Source organism: Eulemur rufifrons, chromosome 8, assembly GCF_041146395.1.
Source record: "Eulemur rufifrons isolate Redbay chromosome 8, OSU_ERuf_1, whole genome shotgun sequence".
In the NCBI taxonomy this organism is placed as follows: domain Eukaryota; kingdom Metazoa; phylum Chordata; class Mammalia; order Primates; family Lemuridae; genus Eulemur; species Eulemur rufifrons.
This window is the reverse complement of record NC_090990.1, coordinates 60,236,022-60,257,326: the sequence shown is the minus strand read 5'-3', so window position 1 is coordinate 60,257,326 and position 21,305 is coordinate 60,236,022. Positions and strand designations below refer to the sequence as shown.

Below are 21,305 nucleotides of genomic sequence, written 5' to 3'. Positions count from 1 at the left end.
AGATATTTACTATATATGTGTAACAATTCAATAATTAGCATTTCTAGTCTGATAGCATTTGTCTCTGCATTTTCTAAAAGAGTTTTCCTATGTATTTAAATATGCTAAATCTTTTGTAGATTCATTGGTTTTCTGTTTTCCTGCCTTAGGTTGAGGAATGGAGTGAAGTTTTGTAAAGTTCAAAAGTTTCCTGAGGTATGGGCTTTGATTTTAATTGTTTATATTGTCTGATAGGAACAAACATAAAGTATTAACGAACATAATGTTGTAATAAATTCTTAGCCAGGTTGAAGAATGGAGTGGTTCTATTGGGAAGTTGCTTTGCATACCTTGTTAGAATTATTCATTTTTAAAATAGTAGGTTAAATACTAGAAGTGTGCTATGTTGAACACAGTTTAATAGGACTGTAGGATCTTGCAAGTATAAAGTATAGAATTAGAAAACAAACACCAGTGAACTTAGGAAGTGCCATGTTTCACCATTTCCACATTTTTACATCTCTTCAATCAGGTTATAATTGCAGGTTAATGTTAAACCTTGACACTTGAAATTCATTATATTTGATAGACTCCTTTATCTAGCATATAAAACTAAATAAAATTTTAAATAACTTTATACTTTTATTTTGATTGAACACCTCAATTTCTTGCTTGTATAATAAAAAAACTAGTGTACTAAGTTTTACCATTTAGAATACTTTTAGTCTTTTGTAATGACAAATTAGAGTTTCGAATTTTATTCTCTTTCAGATCTTATGCATCCACCTTAAAAGATTCAGACATGAACTGATGTTTTCCACCAAAATCAGCACCCATGTTTCATTTCCGCTAGAAGGCCTGGATCTTCAGCCATTTCTTGCTAAGGATAGTCCAACTCAAATTGTGACATATGATCTTCTGTCAGTCATTTGCCACCATGGAACTGCAAGTAGTAAGTATACCAATTTGACATTTGTTTTTATATTTAAAAAAATAAAATAAAACATCTGAATTGAGTCCTTAAATAAGACCTGATTGACCACAGGAGAAAAGTATTTAAAAACAGATTTTGCTGGTAGTTATTAAAAATGTGTCAGACAATTTTAGGAAATTGAATATTTTTTACTATGATATTTAGAATACTAGAAATTATATTGTATAAAGTTAAATAATAAGGACTTTAACATGATCATTTTTATACTAGGTTTTTAAAGATTACATATTCTGTCCTGTGTTTCCTTATATGGCATCAATAATATGTATTGAAAAAAATATGCATAGTTCTTGCTATATCTAAGTTGCTGTGCTAGGCACTAGGGATACAAAAGATTATCTTCATTATTGTTTTAATTTTGTTATTGTAATGATTTCTTTTCCCTCAAATTCAGGTGGACACTATATAGCCTATTGCCGAAACAATTTAAATAATCTCTGGTATGAATTTGATGATCAGAGTGTCACTGAAGTTTCAGAATCTACTGTACAAAATGCAGAAGCTTATGTTCTTTTCTATAGGTAATGGAAGTAACTATTTCACGGATAAGTAATTTTTACAAATATGAAAGAACATCTCTCACTTTGGGGTTATTAGTGACTTCTAAGACTTTCAAATTGCCGAGTAAAGATTAGAAATTGTTTTCCTTTCATATCATTAGACTAAAGTAAAAGGCTGTATGCAGAATGATTCTTTGTTCAGAAAACATTAAGTCATTTACTTGAAGGTCAAAGGGATGTATTTGGTTTTAGAAAGATTAGTTTTAATTAAAAAATTAGGCACTGATGGTGGGAATTAAGTATGAAATTTTCTCCTAAAATAGCAAATAAAAGAGGTATTACTATTAAAGTTTTTGGTATTTTTTAGTATCTTAGAAAATGTTAGCTACTGAAATAGAAAAACAGATTAAATATTTAGCTTGGTCTTATTAACAAACATTTGAATGCCTCCTAGTGTGTACCAGTAGTTATGTGCCTATGTACCAGTAATTAAAGTACAGTATCACCCCTACAGGTGTAGAATGAATTTGGTGGATGATACAACATACATTTTCTTTTGCCATTCCCAAGACCTAATAGGATTAGTATTAAGATGTGTGCTAAGTCTAATAAGAGGAAAAATTCACCTATTTGTCTAATATAGTAAAATGTATATTGAATTTAATTAATCATTGTCCTTAATAGGAAGAGCAGCGAAGAGGCACAAAAAGAGAGGCGAAGGATATCAAATTTGTTGAACATAATGGAACCAAGTCTCCTTCAGTTTTATATTTCTCGACAGTGGCTGAATAAATTTAAGACTTTTGCTGAACCTGGCCCTATTTCAAATAATGACTTTCTTTGTATTCATGGAGGTAAGAAATTCTATAATGCAAAGTGGTGATAGGTGTTTGCTATTAAATAATTTGCACTTTAGGAAAGAGTCAAGAATTTTCCACTTACACTTATTCTGTATTTCCCCATCTGCAGTCCAACTTAATGCATTTAATTACATACAGTTTCAGAAATTGGCCTTTTCTTTCTAATTACAGGCAATCTGTAGCCTCTTTTTTGAACATATATTTACTAAGTACCTGTTCTAGAGCCTAAGGACACCAAAGACCCTATTTCTGTTCTCAAAGCTCTAATTTAATAGTAGAGTCAGTTACACAAATGGCTAATTACAGCACAGTGAGCTCTTTTTATTACACACTACTTGTCTTAGCTGAAAGGCATTCCTTTGATAGTGATTTCAGCTACCAACTACATTCATGGTTTTTATGCCTTTTGTTTAAATGAATAGCTGGCTCTTTTCCTAAGTATGGAAATATATCTGGGCTTTAACAAAAAAGATGCCTCATAGTTAAATATAATTTATGCCTTTGTGATTGGCTATGTTAGTGTTTGTTCCACAATAAATAGGACCTTCGTGTGATACTTCGATTAAACTTCATTGTGGAAGACTCAGTATACTTGTTAATTATGTTTTTAGTAAAACCTCAAGGGTTAGGAATATCCTATATTGGATATAGAAACCTAAACTTTAACACACATTTCAATATGTGAATATCAAGGTGTATGTTCATGTTTAGGAAACATAATTACCAAAAATTCTTTATACTTACTGTTTTGGGAGAGGGGGTTTAAGAATAGTGATTGACCAGTCATTAGTTATTGTTTAAAAATGAGTTTAATCTTTGAAAATAATATAAGTGAATTAAAGAAGACAGACATGTCTAAATTTTTTTAGGTGTTCCTCCAAGAAAAGCTGGTTACATTGAAGACCTGGTTTTGATGCTGCCTCAGAACATTTGGGATAACCTATATAGCAGGTTTGTTTTTTAATTTTTTTCTTTTTTCTTTAGTTTTTCTTTTTACTGCTGTTAGAAACACACAGGTTTGTTTTTTAAATCAGATAATAGAGTATTGTGAAAATAAACTGGTTAAAAGGAGATTGGATTGATTATTTCACAGATGTTCCTTGTGCTGTACATTGCTTATGGAGAATATCCCTTCTTTTTCCTTCATTTATTCAATCTGAAGTGTGAGCAGGAAGACTTTGTAGCTAGTGTAACTGTAGTCTAGATAATTAATTCTGATTTTTTTTGTTCTGATTGTCTGTAAAGGTATGCTGTGATATTTAACTTTAAGTACCTTGTTGGAAAGATTTTGCATACCCTAGCACTAAAATTTTATATATGTATATATTTACACAATTGAATTTTCCTACTCTTAAATTTTATAATTTTATTTTAAACCATTTTGTATCATAATTCTCTTATTAATTATGTTTTTCTTAGTTAAATATTAAAAATAATTTATACCTTGAGTGCTTCTTACTTGAGAGGCCAGGGGAAGCTTTCATCTGATTCAAATCCGACTATGACTATGTATGTATAACTGAGGTTCATATATTATATGCTAATTTTTTTCTTTTTTTTTCCCCTTTGAATCTGGATTTCAGATCATTGTATGCTAATTTTTGAAAACCACTTCTTTTACTTTGTTGTGGCCTCTAACATTTTGGAAAAGAAGTAGCTATCAGGGCAAGTTGAAATATAGATAAAGCAGGTTAGGCAATAAACTAAAAGTCATTGACACTATTAAACATAAAATCAAATCCTCCTATGATTTTTAAATTTTTACAATACTTTGAGATTTTATTGTGTGGATTTATTCTTAACTGGGGATTTAGCCATTGACTTAAAAGTTAGAAACAAATTTCCTAGAAGATCACCTTTCTTTAAGATTATCATTATTTTAATTCTTAAATTCTTCATGCTTTAGGTATGGTGGAGGACCAGCTGTCAACCATCTGTACATTTGTCACACTTGCCAAATTGAGGCAGAGAAAATTGAAAAAAGAAGAAAAACTGAATTGGAAATTTTTATTCGGGTAAAAAAAGTGATGCTTTTTAAACTGTAAATGATTTAGGATAAGGATGAAGACCTGACAGTTAGCACAACTGTATGATGTTAGTGAAATGATTGGATGAAAGCATTGTAGTAGATTTCAAGTTTTCCGGGTACATAACAGTGAGTGACCTCAGGCACTTTATTACAACTCCAGTGAGATAAGTTCTCTCTCTGTGGGTTTTTCTTTTTATGGATTGGCAATAAATTTTGTTTTATGGATTGCTCCTTGCAAGAAATTTCCTCACTGAAATGGAAAATTACAGGTTTTCTTGAGTTAGTATTGTCTGCGGTATACCCAGACTGCGTGCACTACTTCCTTCCCTTTGTGAAATATAATATTGTTTTGTCTTTTGGGGAACTCTTTGTACTTATAAATATACCCATTTTCCTCAAAATGAGTATATTATGAGATGTTCCTTGATTGTAAACAACAGAAAGTTTTGGTCACAGAATTAAAAAGCTGAACAACCAGGTTTTATGGATAAGGACTAGTACAGTTTCAGCTATCTAGGTAGCAAGAGTCTTTTCAAAGTGCTGCTGTCAGTAACATAGCTCCAACTATTTAAGACAATCTAAAGTTTGGGTTACCTTAGAGCAGCGGTTCCCAACCTTTTTGGCACCAGGGACCGGTTTCATGGAAGACAGTTTTTCCCCAGTCCGGGGGTAGAGAAGTGGGGTGTCATAGGTAGGAGGGGGGGCGCTAGTGCAGAGCTCAGGGAGCGATGCGTGGCCCATTTTCTAACAGGCCATGGACTGGTACCAGGCTGTGGTCCGGGGGTTGGGGACTGCAGCCTTAGAGGCATGTTCATTGACAATTTTACTGAGATAATTTTAGGGGGAGGGATAATACCGCGGGAGAAAATTGGGATTCTTGTAGTAAAAGCAGGGGAGAAACTATTGAGCAGACCAAAATTAGATGTCCAATACATTCCATGTTATGTCTTCCCAGTGCATGTGCAGACACACACACACCTGCTTGTCACTGATTCAGGGTTTTTTTTAATGCCCTTGCCTAGAGTAAAGAAATTTTACATCAGGGAAGGTATGGATTTATTTTATTTTTTAATATTTCACATGGGCCTCATTTGCTTCCTGAATGTAAGGAAGCAAGTTTTAGTTGAATATTAAAAATAGTTCATTCTACCAATGCTTAAATAATGGTTAATAGCTGTATCTGTCACGGTTTGATTAACAGAAGCCATTCTAAGTGTTTTTAATAGAATTGGAATACAGAGAATGAGAGACTTACATAACCACTGAAAGGACTGGGCAGTGAAAGTCAGGATGACCACTGCTGACTTTCCAGAAGTTTTCAAGTGAGGTAGGCTGCCACACTGGCGGTAGGAGTGGGGCAGTGAAGAAGAGTGTGGTATCCTAGCCAAGACAGGGTGAAGAGAGCTTCTGTGTAGTGAATGGCATGAGCCAAATCAAGGGTGTTGGCGCCCAGGCAGGATGAGAAGGGATGCCCATGTTGGCCAGAGATTAGTGGCTGTAGGAGTGTAGCATAGTGGCAGTGAGAGATTGATTCCAGATGGGGAATTGATTAAATAATAAATGTAATGAGTGCTGAGTTCCTCATTATCAGATAAGGAAGTTTCAAGTATGGAAAGGGAGAAAACTAAAATGCACTTTGTGTTATTAGATTGGATTTGTAGGTATTTTTGTGTGCTCACGGTGATAACTAAGTAAATATGGAGGTATAAAGTGTGTGTGTGTATGTGTGTATTTATAGAAACTTGATGTTTCTTAACTTCACTGAAAGGACCTGGGATCAGTGATTACTCCAGAAGGATTTATCATACCTAACTGTCAGATCTTGGCTTCTAAACATCTTTTTGTGCTAAAAGGAACTAGCTTCCCTTGGAGAAATGGCTGATTCCAGGGCCAAGCCAGGGAAATTATAAGATGAAACTGGAACCTTATTGTGCTAAAAAGTAAAGAAGTTCTTGAAAAATGGTGGGGACCTGTCAAGAGTACACAGAAGCCAGCTTGACAGGGCTTCTACTTGCCAAATTTGGGACAATTTGAATTTTAAAATGAATTACAGTAACATATAATTCATTAAACAAAATAGGAGATGTTCTACCCATGTTGATATAAATAAATAAGTGAATAAATGAAAAGGTTAAGGAATAAGATATTTACATCGTTTCAACTTCTCCACAAAATGCTTACTAATTATAAGGGGAAAGGCTGGACATTGTAGCTCATCCCTGTAATCCCAGCATTTTGGGAGGCTGGGATTAGGAGGATCACTTGAGGCCAGGAATTCAAGACCAGCCTGGGCAACATAGCAGGATCCTCTCTCTGCAAAAAAAAACAAAACAAAAACAAAACAAAACAAAAAAAACTTAGCTGGGCATGGTGGCATGAACCTGTAGTCCTAGCTACTGGGGAGGCTGAGGCAGGAGGATCACTTGAGCCCAGGAGTTCGCAATTGTATTGAGTTATGATCATGCCACTGCACTCCAGCCTGGGTGACAAAGCGAGATACTGTCTCTAAAAAAACCCAAAACAAAACAAAACAAAACACCACAATGAGAAAAGACTAGCTTTCAGCAGAGAATCCTGGTACCACCTAAATGAGGTTATTAAAGTGGAACACCATTAGAAATGGAACAAATCGAACTCGTGTACCAAGAGAGGATAGAATGAGAAGAACATGATGTTACTTCTTTGGGACATAGATACGTAACCTGAATCTCAAATGAGGAAAGTCACAAACCCGAATTGAGGGATATTTTGTAAAGAAACAAGATATTTGGAGGAAAGGAACATCTGTTCAGCAACTTGTTTTGAAATTGGACTATGAAAAGAAAATTCTTCATATTGTACTTGGAATTTTCCTCTAAGTTTGAGATTGCTTCAAAGTTAAAAAAATTAAAAACGTGCATAAAGTCTCCGGAAATAATCTGAGCTCCCCACTTGTGGCAATTCTCAGGAGAATGCTCAGAAACCTGAGAAGCTGCTGCTAATGATGTCAGGACCCAGGTGGGTTATTTGGAGGATGCCTAGAAGACACAAGACGCTGATGTAAAAGATCTTAGCTGCTTATGATGCTAAGTGAGATTGGATTTTTGGGAAGATGCTTGGAAGTGGTGGCAAAACCGTATTTATGCCATCTCTGGATACCTCAAGCCTGCCCATAGCTGCCTCCAGAAGGAAAGAAAAGGTTTTGTTTTGTACCTTTCATATATTACATATATTATTGGCAGTGTCTGATCTGAAGCACTACCAGCAAGGGATCCTGGAAAATATAGGCTTCTCTTTGAAGAGGAGAGTATAAGAATGAATGAAAAATGATGACCATTAAAATAGCTACTACAGTATAGTCTGCCTCCCTGTCAACTCAGCATCCATTTGTATTCATACATCCAAACAACAGTAGCAACGGTATCATACTTTTGCCTAACATTATAACAATTAGCTCATGCACTAACATGTGTTGCATTTACCCTTTCTTTAAATTTAAGAGATCCAAAGTCCTATTGGTTACTCTACACATTTCTAAATGATGGTCATTTATCTGTTCAGTCATTGCAGTCACAATCTCCTTTTTATAGTCTGTAATCTAAAGAATAAACTACAGTGTTAACCAGTAGCAACATACCTTACAATAATAGTGGAATGAAAGAAAAAAAAAATAAATTGGTAATTGTTTCAATATTTGGTAAATGTTTATAAATATGTACAAGGGGCAAGGAAGACATATGTGTCTACAGCTGATCACTACCCATTCCATATTCCCTTTGTTCTCAGCCAACACCTCAGCTGGTTGTGTTTACTTAGTAAAGTAACCCAGACCATCATTCCTGAAGGGCCTGAGTCCTTAGCAGTCTTGTCTGAATTAGATTTCTCTAGTCTATTAATTTTAACCTCTGGATATGGAAATACTAAATGGCGCCTGCAGTGAGTTGAATGGTGGTCCCCAAAAAGATAATTCCATGCTCTGTGAATTGACATTATTGGTGAATGTGGTCTTATTTGATAAAGGATCTTTGTTCTTTATTTTTTCCTTTTCTTCTTCTTCTTCTTCTTCTTCTTTTTTGTTTTTGGAGACAGAGTCTCACTCTGTCACCCAGGCTGGAGTGCAGTGGTTTGATCATAGTTCACTCCAGCCTTGAACTCCTGGGCTCAAGCAATCCTCCTGCCTTAGTCTCCTGAGTAGCTGGGACTACAGGCACATTCCAACATGCATGGCTAATTTTTAAATTATTTTTGTAGAGATGGAGTCTCACTGTATTGTCCAGTCTGGTCTCAAACTCCTGGCCTCAAGTGATTCTTCTGCCTCACCCTCCCAAAGTGCTGGGATTATAGGCATGAGCCACCACACCCGGCCAGGTCTTTGCATATGTAAGGATTTTGAGATGAGATCATCTTGAATTGTCTGTGTGGGCCCTAAATTTAATGTTTGCTTTTTAAAAATTTTTTTTTCTATTTATTTTTTATTTCATTACTTACACCTTGCTGTTCGTATACAACAGTAAATGTCCTTTTAAGTAGACACAATGGAGGAGTGAAAACCATGTGAAGATGGAGGTAGATATTGGAGTGATACAGCCATAAGGCAGAAGCTTGAAGAGGCAAGGAATTGAGTCTCCCCTGGTGCTTCTGCAGGGAGCACAGTCTTACTGACACTTTAATTTTAGAATTCTGGTCTCCAGAACTGTGAAAAAATAAACAACTCTTCAGCCACCAAGTTTGCGGTAATTTATTATAGCAGCCTCTGAAACTAATGCAGTGGGTATAATCTCCTGGTTTCCAAACATAATCCTCTTTGCTCCTATATGTAGTAGTCATTTTATTTACCCTGTATAACTGGGATCAGTCATTGCAGCCAGTGCTGTAAACTTCCTCTTCGCCTGCTGATCAGTGGCATGAGAAACCCAAAATGGCCAGGGGGCTGTCTCAGCTCCCAGTCCAGTGAAACTGTTATTGTGTTGCCATGGGAAATAAATCCTCCAAACTAGTGGAGGCCAAAGTTGTGGGGATGAGAAGCAAAGCTTTTGTGAGTAGGTAGTAATAGACGAGCTCTCCTGCTTCCTTTTCCTGATTCTTAGCCTCATGTATTCTGGTTATGGGGAAAACCACCATATATTGGCTTCTAGTTTGGAGCATATACTAGCTACATCATGTAGGATAGTAACCACACCCACAGAATTTTGCCACACAAGCACAACTGAGTTTTCAGTAGGCAGCAGCTTTTGGGTAATAACACCCAGTAAGATCAGTGAATCTTACGTGTATGAACCTGTTTCTTCTTTTATGTAAAATGAATTCCATGGTCATAAGCATTGTGAGATATTATGGTAATGAATGAGACATTCATTCAGTAAGGGGCTGGGCACGGTGGCTCATACCTGTAATCCTAGCACTCTGGGAAACTGAAGCGAGAGGATTGCTTGAGCTCAGGAGTTCGAGACCAGCCTAAGCAAGAGTGAGACCCTGTCTCTACTAAAAATAGAAAAAAAATTAGCCAGACATCATGGCATGCTCCTGTAGTCCTAGCTACTCAGGAAGCTGAGGCAGGAGGATCACTTGAGCCCAGGAGTTTGAGGCTGCAGTGAGCTACGGTGACGCCACTGTGCTCTACCCAGGGTAATAGAGTGAGACTCTGTTTTAGAAAAAAGGAAAAAAGAATGAGAGACATTCAGTAAGTCTGAGAGTGGTTGTCCTGGAAGTGGTTGTGGGTTAGGATGGTAGACCCAAACCTAGTGTAAGTTACAGGTATTTGCAAATCACAGGTCTTCAAAGGACTTTGGATACAGTCTGGATATGACTATATGAAGAACTCATACAACTCAGTAAGCACACAAATACTCCAATTAAAAAGTAGGCAAAAGATTTGAATAGACATTATCCCTAAGAAGATATGGCTAATAAACACATGAAAAGGTACACAATCTGAGTCATTAGGGAATTCTCGTATGAATATTGATGGAGGGATGCAAAATGTTTGCCAAATGATAAACAATTTGGTAATTTCTTTTAGGTTCAACACTTAGCACGTGACCCAGCAATCCCACTCTTGGGTATTCACTCCAGAGAAATGAGAACTTACGTTCACATAAAACGTGTAAATAAATATATATAGCAGTATTGCTCATAATTGCCCCAAATATAAACAATTGAAATGTCCATCAGCTGACTAATGGTAAATAAAACATGTTATAGCAGTATAATGGAATACTACTCAGCAGTATAAAGATCATGGACTACTGATGCATGTAACAACATAGATGAATCTTAGAAACATTACACCAAGTGAAAGATAGACATAAAAAAAACTTATGTCTAATTCATTTATACGAAATTTCTAAAAGGGAAAAACTATGGAGGCAAACTCAGTGGTTTCAATGGCTGAGAGCAGGGAACTAATTGCAAACTGGTACAGGGGAGTGCTTTGGGGTGTTCCAAGTGTTCTAACTGGATTGTGGTGACAGTTGCACGATTAAAAATTTATTGAAAAACCACTGAACTTCACACTGACAATGGGTGGCTTATACCTTAATAAAGTTGTTTTTTAAAAAATGCAATTCTCTGATTATTCCATAACACTAGGGTTTTTTGTTTTATTCAACCTCCCCTGCTTCTTTTTTTTTAGAGATGCAGTCTTGCTATGTTGCCTAGGCTGGTCTCAAGTTCCTGGCCTCAAGCAACACTCCCCTCCTGAGTAGCTGGGTAGCTGGGATTATAGGCGTGAGCCACCATACTCCCCCCAACCTTTTTTAAAACAAAGCAAGTGCCTTAGTATAAAAAAAAAAACAACACTGGAGTACAAAAATAGATGTCCTTGGTGGATTGGAAACTAAGTGAGGTTTCTGAAAAACTGAAAAAGCAGATAGGATCAGACTGAAGAAGCAAACCAACAGCCACAGGAAATGACTACATGGCCTTCAAGCTTGGAAGTGGCAGATACCAATGATGACCTTAGCATTCTACCTGCTGCATTGTACCAGGCAGCAAGCATAAAGACATTTGCCTGGATAGAGCAGTGAATATGGACACATGAAGTGCATAAGGATATTATGTCCCCCAAAACAACACAACACAAATAAACAAAACATAGTAAATGAGTTGGTTGAATAACAGAATAAATACTGCTAGAAAGCAAATTAGTGTGCTGAAAGACCTAGCAGAAGGATTTCTCCTATAATGAAGCACAAAATGATAAGCAGATGGAAAGAAGAAAGGTTTTGATATGTGGGATAGCTATAGGATCTAATATTTTTCTAACATATTTGAAAATTGAATAGGGGGAAAGAACTACGTTTAAAGCAACAGTTTAGAGAAATTTCCCAGAATTAGAAAAAAAACACCTCTTTAAATTAATGGGGTAACTGTGTAATTTTTTAAAAGCCCCCACCTAGACACATAAGGAAGAAACTTCCTAATACTAAAGGTAAAGTACATCCTGAAAGTGTCCAAACCTGATCGTACAGAATCAGTCTGACATTACATTTCAGAAATCTCAGTACTCTAGGGACAAGTTGTACATCACAGAAAGTCCTAAGTTTAATTCCATGCCTTGAGACAAACATGCCTTGATTTCTTTGTTAACCATCAGAGACAACCACAGCATTTTCATTTCCTTTCATCGTTCTATTGCAGCAGATACCTTGTGTCCCAGAAAGATCTTTGCCCTCACAGAGCTTACATTTAATAAATCAGTTATATTAATATAATATGTTAAAAGATGATGAATACTATGGAAAAGGAAAATATTGAACAGAGTAGGAGGGATCAGGAGTACAGTGGTGAAGGGGGGAGTACAGGTTGCAGTTTGAAATTGTATGGTCAAGATAGGCCTCATTGAGAAAGTGAGATTTAAGCAAAGACTTGAAGGAGGTGAGGGAGATAGTCATTCAGATACCTGCAAAAAGAAGGAATAGCCAGTGCAAAACCCTTGAAAGGCAGAAATGTATTTGGTTGGTTCCGGGAATAACAAAAGAGGTCAGTGACCATTGGTGAAAAATGAAGAAGAAAGTATTAGAAGATGAAGTCAGATTGTGGGGCCAGATTATGAAGGTAATTCTGGGCTGTTATAGGGTTATTTGTGGATGGCCACAGGATTTTGGTTAGGTTTGATTAGAGGAATGACATCATTTGAACTTGATTGTCTATGTCCATAGGTAGTATGTGTCATGGGCATTGAGTTGCCCATCATGAAATATTTTTAGGAGTCTGAAACACTACTACAATTAGAAAAATTCCAAATACCCTCCATTTCCATGAGGCTCTGTTACCTGCACCTCTCTTTGTATACCAGCTTTTCTATCAGTTGGGTTTCTTTAATTATAAATGGTAGAATCCAGACTGGCTAACTGAAGCAAAAAAGAAATTTACTGAAAACTGAAAAGCAAACTTCCAGAAATTTGAGAACCACAGTAGCCTTGGGTATCTAGCTAACAAGAATTGATGTTGGAAATATGACTCTGTTCTAACCATTAGGTCACAACCCTGGAGATTTTCATTTCTGGCAAAATTGTATCTAGTTTGAGTTACTTACTCATTCCTTAGGGCTGGAAAAGAGAGTGGAACATCTTTAGAGACTGTCTATCACTTTTGAGAACTTTTATTTATTTATATATATGTGTGTGTGTGTGTGTGTGTGTGTATGTGTATTGCTTATGAAATGACATATATAAGATTATTAATTGCTACACTGGTAATATCAAACTGTCTCCCGGTATCTTAGGTAATACTAGATAGTGGATATAGCATGTTTAAATAAAGTTTATACATTGGATTTTTAATAAATATATGAAGTATTTATTGTTTTGAAGACTTTGCCTTCATTTATTCAATCTTTATGCCCCCTTTATGTATACTTGTCAAATTTTGAGACATAACCTAAGATTGTTTATTAATAGATGCTACCATGTATCCTTGTACTAAGATAACTTAGCATTATTGTACATCCTACTGTGATACCACATTTTATGTGCATGAGAAATTGCCCTTATCAGATGCTGAAGTAGAATGATTATATTGTTTTGCTACCAAACAAGTTCCAAATATTAGGTGACTGATTTTTTTCCTCCCTATAGCTCAACAGAGCATTCCAAGAGGAGGACTCTCCAGCCACTTTTTATTGCATCAGTATGCAGTGGTTTAGAGAATGGGAGAGTTTTGTGAAGGGTAAAGATGGAGGTAAGTGGTTACCTGAAAATTAAATTTTTTGTTCTTTCATTTGACAAATACTTCTTGAATATCTGTATGCCCCTGGGATCAGACCATTGAATGATAGAGAAAAAGATCCCTGCCCTTCTATTTTATATTCTGGTGGTTTAAAAAAATTTTAAAATACATGATATATTCTACTTTGTATTCTGATTGTTTTAAAAAATGTTAAGCCTATTTTATGAATTGTAGCATATTCATAGCAGGAATGAAAGAACTGAACAAAATTAAATTAGTCTGTGATCTTAATATTGAAAAAATTTTAAAAATCCAGACAGCAATAGGAGTTTGTTTAAATTATGGTCTATTCAGTACAATGAATACTATGTGGACTTTTAAAATAATTTTATATGATAATACTTAATATAAAAATAAGATGTTCTTGATATATGAAAAATGTTGCAACACAATAGGAATAGTTTGAATCTTTTGTTATTTTAAGAAAACAAACAAATATTATGCAAAGACAAAAAGACCACACCAATATTAAAACAGTTTCCCTATTCTTCTGTAGTGGGGTTACAATATTTTTTTCTTCTTTGTTCCTTTTTTCGAGATTTTTTTTTTTTTTCAAGAGATAGGGTCTTGCTATGTTACCAAGGCTGGCCTCAAATTCCTGGGCTTAAGCAATCCTCCTGGCTCAGCCTCCTGAGTAGCTGGAACTATAGGTGTGCACCTGGTTTTTTTACAGCTTTTGATAATGAACATGCACTGTATTTTTGTATTCAGGGAAAAAACAAATACATTTTTTCCCTTAAATTAAAAAAGAATGTATTTGACATTTTCTTTTCTAATACTTTTATTGCTTTTAACTTACTTTAAATAATGATAATCTGAAACAAATCAAGAATTGTACCATTTGCTTATTCTTGAATTTTATGTAATGTATATCATGTACTCTACTATTTCTGGCCTTTTTTTTTTTTTTTTGAGACAGAGTCTTGCTCTGTTGCTCTGGGTAGAGTACAGTGGCTTCATTGTAGCTCACTGCAGCCTCAAACTCCTGGGCTGAAGTGATCCTCCTGCCTTGGCCTCCCAGAGTGCTAGGATTACAGGCATGCGCCACCATGCCTGGCCTGTATAATTTCTTTTTAAACTATAAAGTAATTGTTATTTTTTAACATAAGTGGCACATTTTGACCTGTAATCCCCAAATGGATAGGTAAGAAATCATTTCTGTTAGACTTTCAGTGGTTGTGAGAGAGCCTCTCTCATCTGTTTCTGTTTCTATTTTGGGAGAACTAAGGCCCAAAAAGGATGAAGTTCAGGAGAAGATATTAAGAATTGACTATGATAATTTGGTTAAAAAACAACTAATCTGATTGTATAGTTAAAGCTGTCAATGATTTCAAGCACAAAATTGTGTGATTTTTTGGTACATTTCTTTTAAAAATGTGGGGTTAAAATTTTTCCTTTTGACTTAGATCCTCCAGGTCCTATTGACAATACTAAAATTGCAGTCACTAAATGTGGTAATGTGATGCTCAGGCAAGGTAAGTTTGATTCATATTTAAGCCTTTACTTACTAGTGTTTGTCACTGGTAGGGCTGTGTCATCTGTAGCCATCTATGGTACTTTGTTACCCAGCTCAAGAATATAATTCATAAATCAACTTGGATAAATAGTGGAAAGCAGCCAGTGTTTAATTTTTATCTGAGGAAAGGTTTTAAGGCTCTTGGTAGGAGCTCTAGGAAGAAGCATCTCTAACTTTTTAACAATGGACCATACGTTGCTGCTTATAACTGTATAGGCTGGCAGTCTGCAGATTCATGTTCCAAAAGTTCTCAATTATCCCTAGAGGATTTGTGCTGGAGGTTACTATGAAAGCTTTTGCAGTATGAATATACAGATTTGTTAACATTATTCTTTCTATATAATTTTAGGAGCAGATTCTGGTCAGATTTCTGAAGAAACGTGGAATTTTCTGCAGTCTATATATGGTGGAGGGCCTGAAGTTATCCTACGACCTCCAGTCGTTCATGTTGATCCAGATATACTACAAGCAGAAGAAAAAATTGAAGTAGAAACTCGGTCTTTGTAATTTTGAGGATATAGAGAATTCTAATGAGAAATCATTTTCACTTCCTCTGATATGTACACATGCAAAAACATTCCTAAAAGCATGTTTCTTTTCTTGATTTTTCATCTTTTATCTCATTTATTCCTTCTTAGTGGGCATTATGGAAGAATATATTAAAATGTATAATGTACTACAAGTTGGTATATTTAATGCTAAATATTTAGCATAAAGTCTTTCAGTGTAATATTTTTGAAAGAGAAGGGACAATTGTGATCAATTGGTAATCATTAGGTTATCTTTGTTCTACATACAGATCCATAGCATCCTTTGTAGTGTTGTAAATACTTTTGCTTTGAAAACTTTTTCATTACTCTAAATCATAACTCTGACCAATCTTTTCAGTTCTCTAAAGCTTAATTTAATTCTATAGTGTTGACATGGCTTCGTATAATGAAGAGCCTATTTTAAATTGAGAATAGTAGTCAGAAAATTGTTGTTAATTTCCTAAAGCTCAGGAAATGTAGAGTGTCACTTCTTTTGCACTGCAGCATATAACTAGCATATTGAAATATACAAAATGTCTTTTTTTGAATGTATCAAGAATGTATTTAGTTCAAGTGGAATTTGTCAGCAGATATCAGTAACTTATTGCCGCTTATATTGTAAAATGTTAAACTTCAATTCCTATAACCCTGGCTAGAATGAATTAATGTCAGTAACTAAAGCACTTAGGGTTAGTTTTAGGGCACTTTTTATTTTGAGAGCATGAAGTGTGGAATGTGTCAGTGAGATTGTTGATAAAGCTGAAGCCACTTGCAAATTGATTTTTTTAATGAAATACATAAAGTCTTTTTGAATAATATAGTATGCACTGCTATTTGCTTGATTATGTAATGTCAAAAGTTTAACTATATTCCAAGTACAAAAACATACTGGATTACATTGAGGATGTTGAATAGCATTCATGATGGCTTTGTTTTGGTTTGGGGCAGCTGTCACCGGCCAAAGTGATGTTAAAATTAGTTCAATAAAAATGATTTTAAAATATATGACTTGAATGTTGAATTTATTTGATAAACATTAAAGGTAAAGGGCATAATGTTTGTTGATATTAATATGCTCTTGTTATTTCTTAATCAGAAATATGCAATTAAGTCATCCAGTGTAACGTTTTGATACTTAAATGAATTTATTAATCAGCCATTTATGATCTATTTTAAGTTTTTCAAAAATATATAGTTTTTAGTTTTCTTCTTGTTTCTATTTCTATTTTCTTCTTCCCCATAATTGATACTATAGTCCTCCTCAAGGATTGAGTGATGTTACTGATCTGTGTATGAATCACCAGAATTTAGTGTAATGCCTGGTATTTGGTATTAATCAAAAAGGTTTGTTTTGCTTCAGTCACTCTACTAAGTGCTTTCCTTACATTTAATCCTCCTAACAACTCTATGACTTAGGTTAAGTGGCTTGCCCAAAGTTATAACGGCAAAGAAGTGGCAGATATGTGACTCCAACTCAAATCACTTACTTGTACACTGTAATATGTTGTTTCCCAGTGAATTCCTTTGAAACTTGGGGTGGTATTTCACATTCATTAATAGTAACATCTGTTATTGTAATATATAATATGCTAAAGAATACTGGTCCCTAAGAGCTTATACGATTTTTTTACATTATAATTGTCAAAATACATAAATGGGTAGCAGTACCATAAAGTCTTAAAGGTTGGCATGTTGACAAATGTGGGATAAAAAAATAGTTTCTGTAAGGATGATTTTCTTAGAAATTCTTAAGCTGAGAAATAGGAAAATTGCAGTCAAAGGCTAATGAGAACCTGTGTGTTAAGTCTATTGATTTTTTTTTTTTTTTTTTTTTGAGACAGGGTCTCACTCTGTTGCCTAGAGTAGAATCAAGTGGCATAATCATAGCTCACTGAAATCTCAAACTCCTGGGCTCCAGTGATCCTCCGGGCTTAGCCACCCTAATAGTTGGGACTAAAGGCATGCACCACCATACTCAGCTAATTTTTCTTTTTTCATTTTTTTGTAGAGATAGGGTCTTCCCGTGTTGCTCAGACTGATCTCGAACTCCTGGCCTCAAGTGATCCTCCTACCTCAGCCTTCCAAAGTGCTAGGATGACAGGTGTGAGCCACCTTACCCAGCCAAGAGTCTGTGGAAATGAAGGTGATTAGGTTTGGGGCCCTGGAGTCAGTTTGCCTAAATTCAAATCCTAGTAGCTTTATCACCGTCTAGCTATGGTTTGTAACACAGTTTAAAGTTCTCTGATCTCCAGTTTTCTACATTTGTTAAATGAGAATATTACAGGTTGGGTTTTCCAGGAAGCAGATACTGAGATGGTGTTAGGAAGGTATATGATTTGTTGGGGAGTAACATAGGTTAAAGAAAATGAGAGGAAACTGGATTGAGCAGGAGTTACCAGAGTGATACAGGCCTGACAAAATCTCTGTCAGCCAGCCCCATAAGGAGATCTGAAGCTAAGATTGCCCATTAGAGGAGTCCTGCATTGGGCAGAAATGGCTAAGTCCTTGTACTGTCAATAGGTTTTGTTCTGTTACCCGCTAGTGGCTACCTGAAAAAAAGAGTGAACTCAGTTTGACCTGGATGGAGTTAATAGAGGTTGTTAGCCAACCACACTCCCCTCAGCTAGGCAGCAAGTGCTTTCTTGAAGAGGGGTCTGAACAGCAAATCTCTGCCACACTTGATCATAGGATTACGATAATTATATATATTATATATAAAATACTTAACATAATTGGCAGTCAATGATATAACCCCTTATTCTCTTTTTCCCTTTGAAAATGTGTAACTTCTGTGCTTGTTTCAGCAGTGCACATACTAAAATTGGAACAATACAGATAAGATTAGCATGGCCTCTGCACAAGGATGACACACAAATTCATGAAGTATTCCATATTTTTAAAAAATAGAAAACATGTAACCTCTAAGGACATGTTATCTATGTAAGAGTTCTGTGAAAAATATTTAATCTGATTATCATGATGGGAGAAAAGATAAATTTTTAAAAGGCACATTGTATAAACACAGCTCTCTTGGACTCCAAAAAAATAGTGTTGTGATAGACAAGAAAGGCTAGATGAAAATTAAGAGAATATGACAATGCAAATGTGATCCTTGATTGGGTCCTGGATTGGAGGAAATAATTTATGAGGAACAATATTGGAACAGTTGGAGAAATTTAAATATGGATTATATATTAGATGATTGTATCAATGTTAAATAACTGGTAAAATAGAAGAATGGCCTTGTTAGGAAATATATGTAGATATGCTAAAGTTTTTAGGGTTGAAGTCAATGCTAATTTGAAATACACACACACACACACACATCAGACCATAACACCAAGCCTATATAGAATTGCTTCAGCCTAAATGGAGAGATACTGTAATAAAGAAGGAGTCCCATAAAATTAATTATTGAGTTTACTAGAAAGATGCTGTTGAGGATACTGCTCACATGGTCTTGTTTCTATTTTCCTTTTGCCCCAATTTTCCCATTTTAATTATTTTGAGTCCTATTTTACCCATTATACTGGTAATTTTTGGTAAGCCACGTAAGCCTTTTCAGACATGAGCACAATGTATTGGCCTTTTTGGTGATGTACAACAATTTCCCATTACTCATTAAACACCAAAAGGTTTTGTCTTGTTTACCTCCCAGTGCTTGACATAATGTATGAGATAAAATAGGTTCTTGGTAAATTTGTCTAATAAATTCATATTGAAGACTCCCTTTTTCACATTTCCCCCTCCCTGGTTTTTGGATATCACTCTATCCAATTTTTTTGGTACTGTTCTGGTCCCTCATTTCTCCTCTGGTTTTTGTTTTCTTTCCTTGCCTACAACAGTGTCAGTATTTCTCAGGTTTTGTTCTTGATTTTCAGCTCTTTTCACTCTCTGTGCTCTCTCTAGGTAATGAAATCTAAACCAAAGGGTCGAGTTACTATTATATTTGTAAACTCAAGACTCACAAATCTGTATGTTCAGCTTGGACCTGGAGCCAGCATCCTAGACATACATATTCAGCTGACTCCTGGGCAGCTTCATTTGGATGTACTACACTTACCTCAAACTCAGTATACCTTAATGGAACACGTCATTTCCCCCCTAAACTTGCTCCTACTTTACTATTTCCTATGGTCATTGATGAGACCGCCATCCCCCCATGTCACCAAAGCTAGAAATCCTAGACTTTTCTTTACCCAATCAACTACCTAAATTGTAGAGATTCAGCCCCCAAAATATCTGTACATATACTGTATTTGGACATGAAGACACTCATCAAACCAATCATAATAGTATGAAAGTGCCCCCAAATAGAAAATGGTTAAATAAATTATATAACCATCTCTTGGGGTTTTTAAAGAATATTTACTGACATAGGAAAAAGTGTATGATCTAATGAAAGAGATTAGGATACATGATGTCACATCAGATTTTATATATCCATAGAAAAAAACTATTACCTGGTTTCTTTTAGGTAATAGTAACTAGTGGCAGTACCAAGTAAATAATATCAAGTTCCATCCCATGTAGGGGGCTTTGCATCAACTGTTCTCCTTCTCTGGAATGTTTTTCCTGCCTTTGCCTAACTTCCTAACTGCATTGACACTTTAGGTCTCCCTCAGCCTAGATGTTACTTCCTCAGAAGTACTTTAGAACATGTACTTTTGGGCATATGGACATATTCTCATAGTGAACTGCACTCTTCATGCATGGTACTTACCAGATTGAATTTATGTACAGTATTTATGTGATTATTTCTTGAATGTCAGCCTCCCTCCCTAGACTGTAGGCTGTCAGAGTGGGGCTTATGTTTGCTTTGTTCTCCAGCATCTTGCATAGCATTTGGCATATTTGTTGAAAGAATGAATGGATGAACTACATCATTTTCAGAACATGTTCTGAGGCAGTGTCTTATGTGCCATGGTAAGGAACTGAGGGAAATGTCAGCTGGTTGCCCACTCCCAGGCCTTCTTTTATTTGGTTCAAATATTGGATTTTGGAATAAGACTGGGATTATAAAAGGAATGGCAGTGCTTTAGAAAATGTTATACAAACTCCTGAATTAGTTGATCTTGAAGTCTCTTCCATCTTCAACATTCTGTGTTGAAAATAAAGGCTATATAGGAATATGTAATTAGGGAGTGGCATTTGCCTCAAAGGTTGGCAGTGGTTCCCTTTTCCAGGAGCAATGAAACTCTTTTCCATTCTTCGATAATTGAGGATCTCAAGGGCTTCTATCCCTTTCCACTCAGCTGAGATCTACTCCAGGCCTAGAGTTTTCTTTTCTTAGCTAACCCTGTTTACCATCAATGAACTGGTCATTTCTCCTTATCTCTTAGGGCTTACTCCAAAGACCTTGCAGTCCAGCCACTTGGGGTTACTTGTAGTTCTCTCCCTTCCCACACTCATTCATGCAATCACCTCAGCTTAGAATGGACTTTTTTCTCTCTGTTTAGCAAAGTCATCCTGTAACTCAAATGCTAACCATTGTAAAAAGTCTTTCCCAAGCCCTCCTCTGCTAGTACAATACTTCATTCATATATCTATATAGGCTGGGCATGGTGGGTCATTCCGGTACTCCTAGCACGCTGGAAGGCCTAGGTGGGAGGATTGCTTGAGCTCAGGAGTTTGAGGTTGCAGTGAGCTATGATGATGCCAATGCACCTGGGTAGACCCAGGGCCACAGA

At 35.7% G+C, this 21,305-nt stretch overlaps 1 protein-coding gene and 1 non-coding gene across 4 annotated transcripts in view; both read left to right on the top strand.

Moving 5' to 3' along the window:
* Positions 1–16,554, top strand: part of USP33 (ubiquitin specific peptidase 33) — a 61,240-nt gene extending 44,686 nt beyond the window's left edge. For 2 of the 3 annotated variants that reach the window (XM_069478107.1, XM_069478106.1), the window contains exons 16-24: positions 150–195; positions 751–931; positions 1,368–1,494; positions 2,158–2,327; positions 3,203–3,284; positions 4,240–4,348; positions 13,419–13,521; positions 14,976–15,044; positions 15,435–16,554. In XM_069478107.1, the coding sequence (XP_069334208.1) occupies positions 150–195; positions 751–931; positions 1,368–1,494; positions 2,158–2,327; positions 3,203–3,284; positions 4,240–4,348; positions 13,419–13,521; positions 14,976–15,044; positions 15,435–15,592 (1,045 nt within the window). In that variant the 3' untranslated portion in view covers positions 15,593–16,554. The remainder of the gene's footprint in view (positions 1–149; positions 196–750; positions 932–1,367; positions 1,495–2,157; positions 2,328–3,202; positions 3,285–4,239; positions 4,349–13,418; positions 13,522–14,975; positions 15,045–15,434) is intronic. The other variant, XM_069478105.1, reaches the window with a different exon arrangement.
* A 1,854-nt stretch (positions 16,555–18,408) lies between these two features.
* LOC138391032 (U6 spliceosomal RNA) lies at positions 18,409–18,513 on the top strand. The gene has a single exon (XR_011234675.1). It is a non-coding gene; the product is annotated as a U6 spliceosomal RNA (small nuclear RNA).
* The last annotated feature ends 2,792 nt before the right edge of the window (positions 18,514–21,305 follow it).